The sequence below is a fragment of the Sceloporus occidentalis genome, unplaced genomic scaffold (assembly GCF_023333645.1).
Source record: "Sceloporus occidentalis isolate IW3139 unplaced genomic scaffold, rSceOcc1.0.p SCAF_7, whole genome shotgun sequence".
NCBI classification, from domain to species: Eukaryota; Metazoa; Chordata; class Lepidosauria; order Squamata; family Phrynosomatidae; genus Sceloporus; species Sceloporus occidentalis.
In genome coordinates, this window is record NW_028316987.1 from 56313412 (window position 1) to 56332689 (window position 19278).

Here is a 19278-nt window from a genome sequence, read left to right on the forward strand (position 1 = left end):
GAAAACAAGATTGCTCCATCCTCAATATGACAGCTCTTCAAATATTTAAACAAGGCTATCACATCGCCTCTTAATCTTTTCTTCTCCAGGCTAAACATCCTAGCTCCTTAAATCTCTCCTCATAGGGCATGGTTTCCAGACCCTTCACCATTTTGGTTGCCCTCTTATGGACATGCTCCAGCTTCTCAACATTGGCCGGTTACAGACCGGCACTTTAGTGCGTGACGAGCACGCACTAGGATTACAAAAGGGCGGTGCTTCCGCACCACCCTAACCCTAATGCGTGCTCGTCACGCACTAAACGGCGGTGGCCCTTCCATACGGCTGCCGCCGTGAGGACGTCACAGCCGCGCCGCCTCTAGACAGGGTGGCGCGGACGTGACGTCCTTGCTCCGCGCCAGGGCGCTTAGTGCGCCCTGAACACGGAGCAGGAAGGAGCTCCGTTTCAGAGCTCCTTCCTGGTTTAGTCCGCTGGGCGCAGCCTTCAGACGGCTGCACCCAGCGGACTAAAAGAGAAAGGGGCCAAGCGGCCCCTTTCTCTTCTCCCCGCCGCCGCGGGGTGTCCTTGGGGCTTGAAGCCCCAGGGACACCCCTTTTCAGGCTGTGGGGAAGCGGCATTTTGCTGCTTCCCTGCAGCCTAAAAGCGGCGGATCGGGGCCTCAGCGGCTGCCGCTCTGCATACTGAGGCCCCGATACTCCGGGGAAAGGGGCGGGTACAGCCCGCCCCAAATGGGCGGTCTATAACCCGCCACAGTTTTTGAATTGTGGTGCCCAGGACTGGACGCAGTATTCCAGGTGAGACCTGACCAAAGCACAATAAAGTGGCACTATTACTTCCCTTGATCTAGACACTATACTTCTGTTGATGCAGCCTAGAATCACATTGTGGCCTTTTTAGCTGCCACATCACATTGTTGACTCATGTTCAACTTGTGATCTACTAGGGCTCCTAGATCCCTTTCACATGTAGTCCGGCATTTCCAGATCAATCCTGGCCCAAAGGGGCCTTAATCCAGTAAAAAAACAAAACAAACCTGGCTGTTTGCTTGTGACAGCTGGCATACTGGATGGCCCCATGCACCCCTTACCTATTGTTGCCATTGTGTTCATCCTGAAAACCACCACCACAGCCTCTGATGGAAGAGGGTGTAGTCTGGCAACTTGTTTCTGCCCTTTCAGGCAGTGACAGAGATTTTCAGGACAGATAGCAACAATGGTGGTAGCCAGTGGTGTATGGCGGCAGTGGACCCATGGCACGATGGCAGGCAAGCATGTAAACACAAGCCTGGATTCATACTCAGGGACAGAGTACCATGGGCATGGCCTGTGATATACTGCCCTTCTGCTCAGGTCCATTAAATACTAAGGTCAGAATTTTCCATACCATCAGATTTCCAGTTTCTTGTATGGTTGTAAAAGCTGGACAGTGAAGAAAGATGACAGGAAGAAAACCCACTCACTGAAATATGGTGCAGGAGGAGAGTTCTGCAGATACCATCGAATGCCAAAAAGACAAATAAATGTCTCTTGATTTGAGGCTGTTGTACTTTGGGCATATCACTAGAGGACATGACTCGCTAGAAAAGATTGTAATGCTTGGTAAGATAGAAGGCAACAAGAAAAGGAGAAGACCATATTACAGATGAGGAAACTCAAATCAAATAAGCCACAGTTCTGCCTGCGATCGCCCTGTGATCACCCAGGAACTGGGATGACTGCATGGCCCATTCTCAAAGTGGACCGCTGCTGCTGTCCCGAATGGGCCGTTCGTAAGGAGCGGATTTTCACCGCTCCTTTTGCTGGCATCTTTGGGCCACCTTAGGTGGCCTCTGGGCGGCTTCTGGCCACTCCAGGAGTGTGCATCATCTACCCGCCATGCCCCTGAAGTGGCTGAAAGCCGCTTCTTTTGACCTGTCTGTTTCGGGCCCATGTTATCTAGAACAGGTCAGAGTCCCAGAACTCTTCTCCAAGGTGCTGGGCATATATAATTGCTACATCTTGGACTCTTCTCTTTTAGGACTTTTGAGCCTAGATGAACTCTCCATTTTTTTCTCTAAATGTGTTAGAGGATTTCTCCCTCAGGGATTTAATAGTCCTGTTTATTGGTATGACAAAGATGGAAAAAACGTGATCTTGGAAGTATAGCCACTTCTTATCTTAACTCCTTTGTACCACATGACTAGGCATACTTTCATCATGAAAAAGATAATGCATCAGCTAAATCTAGCTGAATATTTAACTAATCAGAAATACTAAATGGCATTCTTTCATGTCATCCATGGAAGGCAGTTCTTGGCAGATGTAACTGCCATCTAAATATGGATCTGATTGGTTTCATTAACTCTTCTTTAAAGATTATTCACTTGCAGATACATAATTGCAGATGGAAGGGGATTCTCTCTGTCATTTAGTACTCGTTTTCACTTTTACTAATTTAATGTAGAAATGATATGTACTAATGATAAACTTTTTTTAAAAAGAGAGAAAAGTATTTCAATATGTCTGGTTTTTTATGAATGAAGAAATAATTATTTTGTTCTGTGTATGATCCAGAAATCAGGACATCAGATGCTCTGTATCCACATTATCTGATTTACTCAATCCTGCTAACAGTTTATATACTTTTTTATTACAGACACAGACCCACGTGTACTAGAGAAACAAGAACTACAACAACCAACCTACGTTGCTCTCAGTTACATTAATAGGTAAGATTGTTTCTTATATATTTCTGGAGCTTTGAAGAAAGTGATTTCTTCCTGTTTCTTTTAATAAAAATTTTATGCACTTGTTGCCAAATATATAGATTAGGCATTCAAAAAATTCCATATATATATATATATATATATATATATATATATATATATCAGGATTGGGTAGTGTGTGAGTTCCAACATAGCCAGTGGTGAGGGATGATAGCACTTGCAACCCATCAACATCTTGATGGGTTCAAGACACCAACCCTGTGAATGAGAAAGAGTGGAAAATACGGTGGACCCTTTGTATCAGTGAGCCAGTGAGCCGTGGATTTGACTGCCCACAGATCATCACAGCCTGTATTATTCATTGTAGGCACATACACACAGATGCACTGATGTGTCCTTGTGCACATTGCCGCCATTGAATAATATTATTTATTTATTTATTTGTGGCATTTATATCCTGCCTTTCTCCCAAAATAAAATTCAAGGTGGCTTGAATATGGGGCACAATGGTCCACTTTTTGCCAGCTGTGGGGAGGGCCAGAACTGAACCCTTGTGGATGGGAAGAGTCCGCTGTACTTTTTAAAAAATTGTGAACTGCGATAATTATGGATTTATGCTAGCAAATGTTTACAGTGCTTTTATAATCTCGCTTGCCATTTTACATTTGTTGTTGTTGTATGCCTTTGAGTCATTTATGACTTATGGTGACCTTAAGGTGAACCCATCACAGTGTTTTCTTCTCAAGATTTGTTCAGTGGGGAGGGGTTGCCATTGTTTTCCTCTAAGGCTGAAAGAGTGTGACTTGTCCAATGTCACCCAATGGGTTGTAATGACTGAGTGGGGATTTGAACCCTGCTTTCTCGGGGTCCTTGTCCAACACTCAAACCGTTACACAACACTGGCTCTCGACGCTACACTGGCTCTCATCCTAGGTTCAGAAAATTTATTTAATATGGATACAGTTAGCCCTCCTTATCCACTGAGTTTTTATCCACAGATTGAAGTGTCTGTGGCTTAAAAATACTTTTAAAATATACAAAATCCCATAGGCAAACCTTGATTTTGCCCTTTTATATTAGGGACACAATTTTACTGTGCCATTGTATTTAATGGGACTTGAGCATCCATGGATTTTGGTGTGCACAGGAAGTCCTGGAACCAAGCCCCAGGAGATACCAAGGGCCCACTGTATTCTATTTTTTGAGAAATTTTGCTGTCATGTCTCCCAAAAGAAGTGCATTTTATTAACAGCCTTACTGTGTATTTCCCCCTGTTCTCATTACATTTGTGAGATTGAGCTGAGCTGCAAAAATACTACTGACAGTTCAGTTTATATTAAAAGTATTACTTTTGAAGATGAGCCAAGCTTTGAATGATGGCTGTGATATTTTGTTTCTGTGTCAGTTTGAAATACTTGATACATCCAAGTTGTTTCTGGGACTTGTCCAACAGATTCCTGCAGTAGTTGTATCAAAGGAACAAAGCAGCTTGCTTCAATCAATGCAGTCAAATATCCCATTCTCAAGCCCTGGGGAAAAATGGGATATAAGCAAACAAATTGTGTTTAGTTTGGTGTTTCCAGGAAGCCTACTAACAAGGCATGAAAGCAGAATTATTCACCTAGTGTTGGTTTCTTGGGAACTTACTGGTTCATTGTAATAGATCTTATATTCGGAGTTAAAAGAAGTCACTATTTTAGACAACTACAGTCATATCCATCTTTATGTATAAGTCATTCCAAAGTCTTCAAAAGGCTTAACTGCACACGTAATTCAGGCTGGGCAAAATGTGACCTTAGGATTCATGTGGGCCCTGGAATGCATGCCTCAAACCTTTCTTTTATGCTCCTCTAGCAGACACATGCCAGCCACACAAGCTATCGTTCTCTCTCCCCCCCCCCCCCCCAGTAAACCAGTGGTGAATTCTCCTTTCTGGAAATATCTATGAGTGGTGAGACATGTTTTAAAAAAACAAAACCTCCTCACCCCAAAACTAGTGACTTCTGTCTACTTTCCACTTCTAGTTATTTCCCCTTTCTTTTGACATTTTTGTAGTGCATGCAGCTTTGGAGAATCCCAAGGCTAGAAAATTGACTCTAGGACTCACTGAAGTTCCCTGCACTTAAGTGACCAGTTGTTGTGTGCCTTCAAGTCATTTCCAGTGTATGGCAACCCTTAGGCGACTGTATCACAGAGCTCTCTGAGTCTGAGAGAGTGTGACTTGCCCAAGGTCACCCAACAGGTTTCCATGCCTGAATGGTGATTTGAACTATGTTCTCCAGAGTTGTAGTCCAACACTCAAACTGCTACATCACAGTGGCCGCTGTTGTATTGAGATATGTCAGTGTTCATTTTATGGTTAACCTTACCCAAAGCTTGGAAGTAACATTCTACTTGTATTGAGTTATTTGACTAACTTATTACATCAGGGGGTTTCTTTAACTCATTTCTGGGTGTGTTCTGACTCAGAACCTTATCACACTACACTGTTATAGTGCTATATTCCTCTTTAACAGCCATGGTAACATCTCGTGGAATTCTGGAGTTTGTAGTTTAGTGAAGCCAAAGAGTTCTCTGGCTGAGAATTCTACATGCCCCTCTCTAAACTGCAAATCCCTAGATTACATAGCAGCCTTGAAATGGCCACTGAGAGCATGGTCAATCCTCATTTGGGATGTTTTCTTCTCAAAGTTGTTTGGCATTTTTTATTTATTATTTGTTCTTTACCTTTGTATTGTTGCAAACATTGAAGTTCCCCAAAATCTGCTGGTGTCTTCCTCTTCTTTTTGAACAGTAAAATTCGGGATACGCAAGAATCCATACATGTTTTGGGAATGAGTTTGCATTCTGTATAAAGAACAAGAAGTATCTGAATTAGAAACTCCTTAATCATCCAAGCAGTCTTTCTTTTCCCCTCTGCTCCTTATTCTCTTCACCTATTAACTAAATCTGGGTCTAACCAGGACCTTTTAAAGAAGACTCATGGAAGTCCTCTATTCAATTCCATTATGGAAGAAAGCTGATATGTAATGAATTCAGTGTGAATATTCCAAGCAACCTAGATAGAAAATTCAAACTGAAGACAGATTTAAACACATGTCTGCTGAATTCTCAGATAACAGTCTGAATGTGTTAACAGTTAGGCAGGAATAAAAGTTATTCAAGCATGTTAGTCTTCAAGAGCTTGGGAAAGATGCCTTTGAGATGAGAATTCCCAGAACTGAGAAATTCTGGGAGATACCACTCTTTAAAAGTAACTTTTCCAAGCTCTGGACCTAATTAACGTACTGCATCTGCATTCATCCATGTGTTTTGGTAGATTTTTTTAAAATGTGCAAATAGCTGTGTGACGTTCTTCATCTAGAACAGAAAACTTGGCAGTGAAACCTTTTCCAATTGCATGTCTGGACTTTTTGCAAACTCAGCTGTTTCAGATAACCAGGGTGGGTTTAACTAACCAAATGTCCTGTTGCCTGTATTGATCCTGTACATTGTTAGACGTCCACCCAGTTCTGTTTAAAATGTAAGCTTATCATTAAAGGCTCTGCTGTATGAATGGAACTGATTGTCTTTGGCATTCAGGTAATAAAATTTTTGGATTTGTTGGTTCCACAAACTTGCTATTTATCAGGTAAATGGCATTTATAGCCCTGACCATATGGTACATATAAATGGGACTAAAATTAGGCTGTATAAACTTCAAAAATAATAATCTGAATAAATATCAGAGTTAGTTTGTGGCCTTTTCCCATTTTTCATGTATAGCAGTTCTAACTTTTTCCATCATAGAAAGGGTGCTGGTGAACCCCTTAAACTGTCAGCCATTTCCACTGTGTGTGTTTACAATTTTTGCGGGCTTTGTGGTTTTAAAGTCTCATTGGCTGCAATACCTGAGTCAAGATGGCTTTGGCTTTATGTAATTTACTTCTTTTATGTGTGGTCTGCCATCTTGGGGAGGGGGGAGTTCTTATTATGGTGTTTTGGGTGAAATGTACACAGCCAACAAATCTTCGTTGTACTTTGGGTGGCACATCACAGAGTACCTGCCAGTTTGGCACTAGTCCTAAACAGAAATAATGATTACCAAATGAAGTTAAATCCTAGAGGAATGTAATATTCACTTATATTTTATTATTATATTTTAAAAAATATATATTGTAGTTTACGTAGTCCACCACTACAGAAACATAGGGCTAAATCCAGTTGTTAGTTACACTTAGAATAGACGCATTGAATTAATGGCATCAATCAGTACATATGTAAGACATGTCCATTCAGCAGGTTTACTCTAGTTAAAACTAACAATTGGATGTAACCCTTAGGACTGGATCTAGATTTAGGGGATCTGCAGACACCGCCCCTTTCCTGGCCGATTTGGGGCTGTGGCAAACTCACGCCACAGCCCTCCAGCCTTTGGAGGGTGCAAAAAGGAGCCACAAAAAGCAGATCCTTTTTGTGTCCTCCAAAGGGTGCCATAACTGTGGTGGTGTGGCTGTATGGCACCCCTTCGGCACTGCATCATCTGGATGCAGCACCGGAGGCATGCTATGATGCTGCGCACCATCTGGAGCAGCACGCAGCATCATGGCACCCTGGGGCGGAGTCAAGACGTGTGTTGTCAGGACACTGTGCCCCATCTCCACCCACAGACTGGCCTGAAGGCTGACCCGTCTATATAAGGCCTTAATCATACTTAATAAACATTGGATCAACTTGTTTCAGTTATCTACTGCAGGAGTGGAAATCATAACACTCTCTAGATGTTGTTGTACTGAAACATCCAGCAATCCTTTTCAACAGTTGTGCTGAGTAGAGCAGTCCAGCAAAATCTGGGTTGCACGAATTCTCTCTGGCTTTGCTTCGCGAATGAAGATTCAGGAAAGACGCATCCCACGCTTTGTACAAGCGCGTTGGTGACTAGAAAGGCCAATCCGGGACAAACAGGTCCGGTTGCAGAATGCACAGCGGAAAGTCTCCTTGGGTGATGTTTCCGGGTTGTGGTTTTTTCTGCGTTGTGGTTTCTCATTGAGACTCGTTCGCCGTGAGCTTTCGAAAAAGGCTGCAGCATCGTGGATAGTGCGTCTCCATGCCTCCCGATGCGAGGCCAGGGCGGACCATTGTTGGTGATCAATTTGGCCAAGCCTGAGATGTTGTTTCAGGGAGTCCTTGTATCTCTTCTTTGGGGCGCCCCTCTTACGCTGACCCATGGTGAGTTCACCGTAGAATACTATTTTTGCACAACTTACAACGCTGGTTACTGTAAGGATGATAACTTTGATCATATGGATCCAGTGTTAATAATTAGCTGTACCTGATGTGAATAGCTCCTGAGAAAATGATGACATTTTCAAATTACTGCCAGTTCATTTTATCTTTGAAGTCCCCATTTCTGTTGGCGTCAAGAAAACTGAAATGCAATAGCTACAGTAAGATATGAGAGAGGACAAACATGAAACTCCTTTGACATAGATTACAACAGATGCTTGACATGGTTGCCAGTTTTTCCCATGTTATGAGACGCTGTTGGCAATTTTTATGGATTTGCCTCTGGTTCCCTTGGCTCTGCCTTTGCCCCATCTGCTCCAGTTAGCTATCTTGACAGTAGCAATAACTAGAGTCAACTCTTCATAGCCAAGGATTTTTTTATCTATGATTCAAGCATCCACAGCCTGAAAATATCTTAAATATATATTAATTCCCAAAGCAAACCTAGATTTTACCATTGTATATACAGAGCACCATCTTACTCTGCCAGTATATTTAATGGGATGTGAGCATCCACAGATTTTGGTATCCACTGTAGGTCATGGAACCAAACCCTAGCAGATACCAAGGGCCTTACTGTACTACTAGCATGGGAGACAAATACCTCCTCTTTCAAACATTATTTGTTTGTTAATGAAGCCGCTATGAGGGACACTTGCTTTGCAGAAAGGCTTTTGGGCACATGTGGCTACTGACCAGACAGGAAACCTATTTTTTTTAAGGTTGCTTACAAAAGGTTTACTTAAAGAGCTTTATCGCACCGGGGTTAAAATGTTCCCCAGTGCGTTCTAATGTGCACGAGCAGGGCCGCGCTCAGAGCGTGATGGGAACCCGATGAGGCCCAGAACGCCAGTTTACCGCACAGGGAATGCCGCAGTTGCCACCGGGCGTTCCCATCGCATTCTCATTGAGTTCCAGAGGGCTCCATTTCTGGGAACTGTTTCAAAGCGTTCCCAGAAATGGCACCCTCTGGAACTCAATGGGAACGCGATGGGAAAGCTCAGCGGCAACTGCGGCATTCCCTGTGCGGTAAACTGGTGTTCTGGGCCCCATCGGGTTCCCATCACGCTCCGTGCGCAGCCCCGCTCGTGCACGTTAGAACGCACCGGGGAACGTTTTAACCCCGGTGCAATAAAGTCTAAAGTAAAACATACAGCAGAGTACAGCTAAACTCTGCCAATGAAGAGAGTGAGACAGATAGAGGTAGGTAGGAAGTGTCTGCAGGAAATTCCCAAAGCTGCTTCCCAACTCTAACTTATTTTGTGAGCTGCCTTGGGTCACTTTTTTGGGATAAGGGCAACATAAAAATAAAATAAAATAGATAAGATAAGATAAGATACAGGCTAACCCTTTGTTTTAATGTTTTAAGGGACTAAGCCTTAGTCCTTCAACAGAAGCCTTGGAGAACTGAGCTCCTGCTAGGAAGAAGAACATGCACATCAGACTTTGCTATTCTTAATTACTTCAAGTCAACTTTGACTTATGTTGATCCCATGAATGAGAGACCCCCGAAGTCACCTTATTCTCAACATGCCAGCTCAGGTCTTACAGACTCAGACCTGTGGCTTCCTTGATTGAGTCAATCCATCTGGAATGTTATCTTCCTCTTTTTCTACTGGCATTTACCTTCCTAAGCATTATTGTCTGTTCTAGGGAGTCATGCCTTCTCACGATATGTCCAAAATATGACGATCTCTAGTCATATTGACTTCTAGGGAAAGTTTAACACTTGATTTTCTGTAGGACCCATCTATTGTCTTTTTAGCCATCTGCAATATCCATAGAACTCTCCTCCAGCACTACATTTCAAATGAGTTCATTTTCTTCTTATCAGCTTTATTTTTACGCTACCTTTTCCTCACAATTGGAACTCAGGAGTTACATGTTGTTGCATTTACTAGAAACTTGAGAACCACAAAGACTTCATCAACACTTCAGAATTAATGCAGTTTGACATAACTGTGACTGCCATGGCTCAATTCTGTGGAATTCTGGGATTGTTAATTTTGTAAGAAATTTAGACCGTGCGCACAGCCCCAAAGGGGTGACATCCATCTGCCCCGTTACAGCCAGATCGGGGCCACAGCAACCGCATGCCACAGCCCCGATCTGGCCTTTGCAGGGCACAAAAAGGAGCTGCAAAAAGTGGCTTCTTTTTGTACCCTGCAAAGGGTGCGATAACTGCATTGCCACGGTTTGGCAGCATGCTGCATTGTATGTACACAGCACCAGAGGAGTATCATGATGCTGTGAGCTAGGGTATGCATCGTGGAGACACTATGCCCCCAGGCCGGCCCAAACTGCTCATTTGCACAGCCCTTTAGTCTTCTTTGTGAGAGAGCTCTGGTGCCACAACAAGCTACAGATCCCAGGATTCCATAGGATGGAGCCATGACAGCTGAAGCGGTATCAAACTGCATTAATTCTGTAATATGGCAGCAACACCAGAGTTAAAACACTCAGTCCAAGAAATTGAATCCAACAGAATAGCCAACTGGATGGAGCTGAGCATGCTTCCACACAAAACCCTACTCCTTGTTACTCCAGTCTTTCATTTCAGCAATATCTGTTTCAGCAGGTAAGGTGCATGCAATTTTGATATTGCTCTGGTAAACTAAGCCTTGTTGACAGAGCGTAGGGATGCAGCAGAGAAGAGGTAGATTGGATATAACCTGTAATACTGTTTTGTACATAAACAGCCAGATTTTCATTAAAGATTTACTATACAAGATTTTGAGATGAATCTCACCCCCCTCCCCTTTTTTTTTTTTTTGGTCATGCTCTGTTTTGTGCTGTGTTTGTTATTGTTGTTGTTGTTTTAATTTGCCACTGATATGCCAGATAAGTTTAAAAACTAGCAGATATAATAAGACTTAATACTTCTGCAGAAAAAATTATTAGAAGCAATCAAGGAACAGCCAGACATTCTACTTTATAGAAAGAGAAAGAATGTTAGAGGGAAAGGTTAAGAGTGATCTGAATGAAAAATTAGGCCATGTAGAACTTTGAAAACATTTGATTTCAGTATTTGCCATGCTAATGTGACATACTATTGGCACAAAGATCAGGTCATTACATTAGGCTCATTTATTTTCAGAGAAGAAATAACATGGCCCTGAAATGTCAACTCTGAAGAGTTAGCTTGAGCTAGGAACTCTGCCTGAAATATCTTGCCTTTATTTCACAGAGCTGTCATCTTTGAGCCAAATATTATTCTCTGCTGTTGGCCTATTTTTAAAAATATTCTATATGCAGAACTTGGAAATAAGTGTTGTTCAACTACAGTTCCTATAATGGTCACATTGGCTGGGAGGTTCAGGGACATGTAGCTTTTCCAAATTCTACTCTTTTTTGGAAATAGACAGTAATTTTAATAAATAATAATAATAAAATTTTTATTTATACCCCGCCCTTCCAAATGATCAGGGCGGCTAACAAAATGCACCAAAGTGCAAACAAGATACAAAATTAAAAACACACATTAACAACAACAACAATCCTTAAAAACAATAAAAAAACCCTAAGCCCAACCTCACGGCCACGAGAGAGGAGGGAGGCCCACAGGATGTTTAGTCGGGGAATGCCTGATTAAATAGGAAGGTTTTTAAGCCCTTCCTAAATTGGGCCAGGGTGGTAGATGAGCGGAGCTCCGTGGGCAACGTATTCCAGAGGGCTGAGGCAGCTGTGGAAAAGGATCTTCTGGCAGTAGCAGCCAACCTAGCCCCAGGCACCTTTAGGAGTTGCTGCCCAGATGTTCTGAGGGTGCGAGGCGGAATGTACGGGGAGAGGCGGTCCTCCAGGAATCCTGGGCCCAAGCCATTTAGGGCTTTATAGGTGATAACCAACGCCTTATATTGCGCTCGGAAGCGAATGGGCAGCCAATGGAGATCTTTAAGCACGGGTGTTATATGGCTGGTCCTGGAAGCACCAGTGACCAGTCGTGCTGCCATGTTCTGCACCAGTTGCAGCTTCCGAGTTTGGTATAAGGGTTGCCCCATGTAGAGTACGTTACAGAAATCCAGTCTCGAAGTTACCAGAGCATGTACAACAGTTTCAAGGTCCCTCTGAGCCAGGTATGGGCGCAGCTGGCGAATCAGCCGAAGCTGATAACAGGTACTCTTGACCGTCGCATTCACCTGAGCAGTCAGGTGAAGGGAAGAGTCAAGAAGCACCCCCAGACTGCGCACGGAGTCCTTCACGGGGAGCGTGACCCCATTCAGGACAGGTGGAACCACCGTCATTCCTGGTCCAGGGGAACCTATCACTAGTACCTCCGTTTTTTCTGGATTAAGCTTGAGTCGGTTTTCCCTCATCCAGCCCATTACTGACTCCAGACAGGCCACGAGAGGAGAGACGCCATCCCTGGTCACTGCATCAGTCGGAGACATAGAGAAAATAATTTGGGTGTCATCAGCGTACTGATAACCCCGCGCCCCATATCTCCGGATGATCTCTCCCAGCGGTTTCATGTAAATGTTAAATAGCATGGGGGACAAAATGGCTCCTTGAGGGACCCCAGTATTAAGGGCCCGCTCGCTGGAGCACACGTCCCCCAGCTGCACCATCTGGGACCTCCCAGAGAGGTAGGAGCGGAACCACTGGAGCGCAGTGCCCCCGACTCCCACCTCAGCCAGGCGCCCCAGAAGGATACCATGGTCTATGGTATCGAAAGCCGCTGAGATGTCCAAGAGCACCAACAGGGACACGCTCCCCCTGTCAATGCCCAGACGGAGATCATCGACCAAGGCGACCATGGCCGTCTCAACCCCGTGACCCGCTCGGAAGCCAGTTTGAAATGGGTCCAGATAATCCGTTTCATCCAAGACCGCCTGAAGCTGGATCGCAACCGCCCTCTCAATCACCTTCCCCAAAAATGGAAGCAGCGACACCGGCCGATAATTATTATGAACCAGGGGGTCAAGGGAGGGCTTTTTTAGGATCGGTCTCACTATGGCAAATTTAAGATCCGATGGGAAACGCCCATCCCTGAAAGATGTATTAATTATCCGGCGTAACAAGAGTGTCACCGCCGGTCCCCCCTGGGCCGCTAACCATGAGGGACAGGGATCAAGAGAGCAGGTTGTTTTCCGAACACTTCCGAGGATCTTGTCCACATCCTCGGTACTAACCGACTCAAACTGATCCAGTATAATATAGTCCACGGAGGCTCTGGACGCTTCTACCCTAGGTTCTGCCATAATGTCGGCGTTCAGACCTTCGCTTATACGAGAAGTTTTATCCACGAAAAAGTCGTTAAACAAGTCGCAGCAGGCCTTAGAGGGTTCAAGGATCTGGTTCAGGGCGGGAGGGAGCTGAGTTAGCTCCCTGACCACCCTGAACAACTCTGCTGGACGCGACTCCGCGGACGCAATACGAGCACCATAGAACGAATTCTTTGTTGCTCGTATTGCCTCTCCGTAGTCCTCTAACAATCGGTCTAGGAGAGTCTTGTCGCTTAAGCGAAGGTGTTTACGCCAACGGTACTCTAGCCGTCGCAGAGCCCGCTTCCTCGCCCCGAGATCTTCCGTGTACCAGGGCTTACGCTTGGAAGCGGGCCTGAGAGGGCGCTTGGGAGCGATTCTGTGTATAGCCCCAGAAAGACCGGTATTCCAGATACCGGTAAGGGCATCAACAGAGTCGCCGTCATTTCCAACCGTGAGCCCCTCTAAGGCTTCTTGGAACCTCTCAGGTTCCATCAGCCTTCGAGGGTGGACCATCCTAATCGGTCCACCACCCCCGGGGGGGATCTGGGTAGAAGCCTTGATTGTCCCCTCTACCAGGAAATGATCCGTCCATGACAAGGGGGAAATATCAGCTATTTCCACCCACGGATTTTCCGCCTCCGAACAGAAGACCAAATCGAGAGTATTACCCGCGCAATGCGTGGGACCCTGTATCAGCTGGGACAGGCCCATGGCCGCCATGGTCTCCATGAATTCCCGAGCCGCACCAGATGGAACAGAGCTTGCCGTGAGGGAGATGTTGAAGTCACCCAGGACAAGAAGCCTGGGCGCCTCCAACATCAGCTCAGCAACCAGCTGTGTCAGCTCGTTAAGGGAGTCCGCTAATGCACGGGGTGGCCGATACACCAACAGAATCCCTAGACTGTCCCTAGCCTTTAGGGTCAGGTAGATACACTCGATATAGGTGGTCTGTCGGAGGAGGTTCCTGGTGAGGGACACGGTGTTCCTGTGTACCAAGGCCACACACCCCCCCCGCCCACCTAACCTGCGCTGGTCCTTCACCGAGTACCCGGCAGGCAGGGCCTGAGCCCACACAGCATCCCCTTCAGGCCCCAGCCAGGTCTCGGTAATGCAAGCCAGGTCACACTTTGAGTCCTCCAGGAGATCCTGGAGGATGTGGGTCTTGTTCTTAATAGACCTGGCGTTGCACAGGAGCAGCGACAGGGTTTGTGGCACGGTTGGAATGACCCTCAGGTCCTTCAGGTTGGGAGAGGGACAGGAAGGCGAGATAGATATGACGCATCTATCCCGTCTTCCCCTGGAACGAAAGTCCCTTCTCCCACCGCCATACCTCCCCCTGCCCCACACAACCTCAATTGGGGCTCCGCCCACCAAGGTGATATCCCCGGCCCAGGCATCCCCCGCATCTCTATCCCTCCCCCACCCTCCTATGGCTGTTAATGGAGCAGGGACTAGCCACTGTAGGCATTCCCAGCTCCTAAGGCTATACTAGCCTCCTGCACCCGCAGCTGCGCAGCTCGGAAAACCCCCAGGAGGAGGCCGCCCGGCAAAAGGCACTGTCCCAGCGACAGTAGCGTCGACGGCGTCGATGGACCCCTGCACGAGGGGCAGAAAAAGAAATGTCCTCCTGGGCCGCTGCCCAGATGGAAGGGAGGGGACGGCAGCGTCTCTGACGGGGAGGCCAGGAGCCGCTCCGGCGGCACAGAGAAGTCCTCTTTGGGCCGGTGCCCAGATGGAAGGGGGCGGGCGGCAGCGTCTCTGGGAGGAGGCCGGGAGCCGGCTTTATGGGGCCGCTCTCACCGGCCCCTCCCCTCCAAAAACGCCGCTCCGGCGGCGCAGAGAGTCCTCTTGGGCCGGTGCCCAGATGGGAGGGGGCGAGCAGCAGCGTCTCTGGGAGGAGGCCGGGAGCCGGCTTTATGGGGCCGCTCTCACCGGCCCCTCCCCTCCAAAAACGCCGCTCCGGCGGCGCAGAGAGTCCTCTTGGGTCGGTGCCCAGATGGGAGGGGGCGAGCAGCAGCGTCTCTGGGAGGAGGCCGGGAGCCGGCTTTATGGGGCCGCTCTCACCGGCCCCTCCCCTCCAAAAACGCCGCTCCGGCGGCGCAGAGAGTCCTCTTGGGCCGGTGCCCAGATGGGAGGGGGCGAGCAGCAGCGTCTCTGGGAGGAGGCCGGGAGCCGGCTTTATGGGGCCGCTCTCACCGGCCCCTCCCCTCCAAAAACGCCGCTCCGGCGGCGCAGAGAGTCCTCTTGGGCCGGTGCCCAGATGGGAGGGGGCGAGCAGCAGCGTCTCTGGGAGGAGGCCGGGAGCCGGCTTTATGGGGCCGCTCTCACCGGCCCCTCCCCTCCAAAAACGCCGCTCCGGCGGCGCAGAGAGTCCTCTTGGGCCGGTGCCCAGATGGGAGGGGGCGAGCAGCAGCGTCTCTGGGAGGAGGCCGGGAGCCGGCTTTATGGGGCCGCTCTCACCGGCCCCTCCCCTCCAAAAACGCCGCTCCGGCGGCGCAGAGAGTCCTCTTGGGCCGGTGCCCAGATGGGAGGGGGCGAGCAGCAGCGTCTCTGGGAGGAGGCCGGGAGCCGGCTTTATGGGGCTGCTCTCACCGGCCCCTCCCCTCCAAAAACGCCGCTCCGGCGGCGCAGAGAGTCCTCTTGGGCCGGTGCCCAGATGGGAGGGGGCGAGCAGCAGCGTCTCTGGGAGGAGGCCGGGAGCCGGCTTTATGGGGCCGCTCTCACCGGCCCCTCCCCTCCAAAAACGCCGCTCCGGCGGCGCAGAGAGTCCTCTTGGGCCGGTGCCCAGATGGGAGGGGGCGAGCAGCAGCGTCTCTGGGAGGAGGCCGGGAGCCGGCTTTATGGGGCCGCTCTCACCGGCCCCTCCCCTCCAAAAACGCCGCTCCGGCGGCGCAGAGAGTCCTCTTGGGCCGGTGCCCAGATGGGAGGGGGCGAGCAGCAGCGTCTCTGGGAGGAGGCCGGGAGCCGGCTTTATGGGGCCGCTCTCACCGGCCCCTCCCCTCCAAAAACGCCGCTCCGGCGGCGCAAAGAGTCCTCTTGGGCCGGTGCCCAGATGGGAGGGGGCGAGCAGCAGCGTCTCTGGGAGGAGGCCGGGAGCCGGCTTTATGGGGCCGCTCTCACCGGCCCCTCCCCTCCAAAAACGCCGCTCCGGTGGCGCAGAGAGTCCTCTTGGGCCGGTGCCCAGATGGGAGGGGGCGAGCAGCAGCGTCTCTGGGAGGAGGCCGGGAGCCGGCTTTATGGGGCCGCTCTCACCGGCCCCTCCCCTCCAAAAACGCCGCTCCGGCGGCGCAGAGAGTCCTCTTGGGCCGGTGCCCAGATGGGAGGGGGCGAGCAGCAGCGTCTCTGGGAGGAGGCCGGGAGCCGGCTTTATGGGGCCGCTCTCACCGGCCCCTCCCCTCCAAAAACGCCGCTCCGGCGGCGCAGAGAGTCCTCTTGGGCCGGTGCCCAGATGGGAGGGGGCGAGCAGCAGCATCTCTGGGAGGAGGCCGGGAGCCGGCTTTATGGGGCCGCTCTCACCGGCCCCTCCCCTCCAAAAACGCCGCTCCGGCGGCGCAAAGAGTCCTCTTGGGCCGGTGCCCAGATGGGAGGGGGCGAGCAGCAGCGTCTCTGGGAGGAGGCCGGGAGCCGGCTTTATGGGGCCGCTCTCACCGGCCCCTCCCCTCCAAAAACGCCGCTCCGGTGGCGCAGAGAGTCCTCTTGGGCCGGTGCCCAGATGGGAGGGGGCGAGCAGCAGCGTCTCTGGGAGGAGGCCGGGAGCCGGCTTTATGGGGCCGCTCTCACCGGCCCCTCCCCTCCAAAAACGCCGCTCCGGCGGCGCAAAGAGTCCTCTTGGGCCGGTGCCCAGATGGGAGGGGGCGAGCAGCAGCGTCTCTGGGAGGAGGCCGGGAGCAGGCTTTATGGGGCCGCTCTCACCGGCCCCTCCCCTCCAAAAACGCCGCTTCGGTGGCGCAGAGAGTCCTCTTGGGCCGGTGCCCAGATGGGAGGGGGCGAGCAGCAGCGTCTCTGGGAGGAGGCCGGGAGCCGGCTTTATGGGGCCGCTCTCACCGGCCCCTCCCCTCCAAAAACGCCGCTCCGGCGGCGCAGAGAGTCCTCTTGGGCCGGTGCCCAGATGGGAGGGGGCGAGCAGCAGCGTCTCTGGGAGGAGGCCGGGAGCCGGCTTTATGGGGCCGCTCTCACCGGCCCCTCCCCTCCAAAAACGCCGCTCCGGCGGCGCAGAGAGTCCTCTTGGGCCGGTGCCCAGATGGGAGGGGGCGAGCAGCAGCGTCTCTGGGAGGAGGCCGGGAGCCGGCTTTATGGGGCCGCTCTCACCGGCCCCTCCCCTCCAAAAACGCCGCTCCGGCGGCGCAGAGAGTCCTCTTGGGCCGGTGCCCAGATGGGAGGGGGCGAGCAGCAGCATCTCTGGGAGGAGGCCGGGAGCCGGCTTTATGGGGCCGCTCTCACCGGCCCCTCCCCTCCAAAAACGCCGCTCCGGCGGCGCAGAGAGTCCTCTTGGGCCGGTGCCCAGATGGGAGGGGGCGAGCAGCAGCGTCTCTGGGAGGAGGCCGGGAGCCGGCTTTATGGGGCCGCTCTCACCGGCCCCTCCCCTCCAAAAACGCCGCTCCGGCGGCGCAGAGAGTCCTCTTGGGCCGGTGCCCAGATGGGAGGGGGCGAGCAGCAGCGTCTCTGGGAGGAGGCCGGGAGCCGGCTTTATGGGGCCGCTCTCACCGGCCCCTCCCCTCCAAAAACGCCGCTCCGGCGGCGCAAAGAGTCCTCTTGGGCCGGTGCCCAGATGGGAGGGGGCGAGCAGCAGCGTCTCTGGGAGGAGGCCGGGAGCCGGCTTTATGGGGCCGCTCTCACCGGCCCCTCCCCTCCAAAAACGCCGCTCCGGTGGCGCAGAGAGTCCTCTTGGGCCGGTGCCCAGATGGGAGGGGGCGAGCAGCAGCGTCTCTGGGAGGAGGCCGGGAGCCGGCTTTATGGGGCCGCTCTCACCGGCCCCTCCCCTCCAAAAACGCCGCTCCGGCAGCGCAGAGAGTCCTCTTGGGCCGGTGCCCAGATGGGAGGGGGCGAGCAGCAGCGTCTCTGGGAGGAGGCCGGGAGCCGGCTTTATGGGGCCGCTCTCACCGGCCCCTCCCCTCCAAAAACGCCGCTCCGGTGGCGCAGAGAGTCCTCTTGGGCCGGTGCCCAGATGGGAGGGGGCGAGCAGCAGCGTCTCTGGGAGGAGGCCGGGAGCCGGCTTTATGGGGCCGCTCTCACCGGCCCCTCCCCTCCAAAAACGCCGCTCCGGTGGCGCAGAGAGTCCTCTTGGGCCGGTGCCCAGATGGGAGGGGGCGAGCAGCAGCGTCTCTGGGAGGAGGCCGGGAGCCGGCTTTATGGGGCCGCTCTCACCGGCCCCTCCCCTCCAAAAACGCCGCTCCGGTGGCGCAGAGAGTCCTCTTGGGCCGGTGCCCAGATGGGAGGGGGCGAGCAGCAGCGTCTCTGGGAGGAGGCCGGGAGCCGGCTTTATGGGGCCGCTCTCACCGGCCCCTCCCCTCCAAAAACGCCGCTCCGGCGGCGCAGAGAGTCCTCTTGGGCCGGTGCCCAGATGGGAGGGGGCAGTCTTAAGTTATGCAGTCTTCCCTCCACATTTGTTGGTTTGACATCCGTTTATTGTTTGTTGTTGTTATCTGCCCTCAAGTCAATTTCAACTCATGGTGGTCCTGTGAATGAGACACCCCCAAGAACCCCTATCTTCCACTTCTCTACTTAGTTCCTCCAAGCCCATGCCTGTATCCCCCTGATTGAGTCCATATCCACAGATCTGATTATTTGGGAGTTTGCCACTGCCCTTCTACATATGATCCCTTCCCAAAGCCCAATACTTCACACAACAGTTTCCAATTTCAGGAAGGGAGAGCACCAGTAATTGCTCCTGCTGCTGCCCAACCCAGTGTGCTTCCATAATGTGCTGCTGCAGTGTGCTCAGTAACAATGATGGCTATTGTTCCCCCTCCAGAAGAGAAATGCTGTTCTGTGCACATTCACACGGCAGCTATGGGCTTCAGGAAGCGGTAGGTGGTGGTGTCTGTATTCACTATTTTTCCACTTTTGCAGGGATCCTATGTCCCAAACGTGGAGGGCCAACTGTA

At 50.8% G+C, this 19278-nt stretch overlaps 1 protein-coding gene across 1 annotated transcript in view; it reads left to right on the top strand.

Moving 5' to 3' along the window:
• JAZF1 (JAZF zinc finger 1) overlaps positions 1-19278 on the top strand; it is a 179706-nt gene that overhangs the window by 111583 nt on the left and 48845 nt on the right. Inside the window, exon 2 of the mRNA XM_089533038.1 lies at positions 2636-2708. Within this exon, the coding sequence (XP_089389164.1) occupies positions 2636-2708 (73 nt within the window). The remainder of the gene's footprint in view (positions 1-2635; positions 2709-19278) is intronic.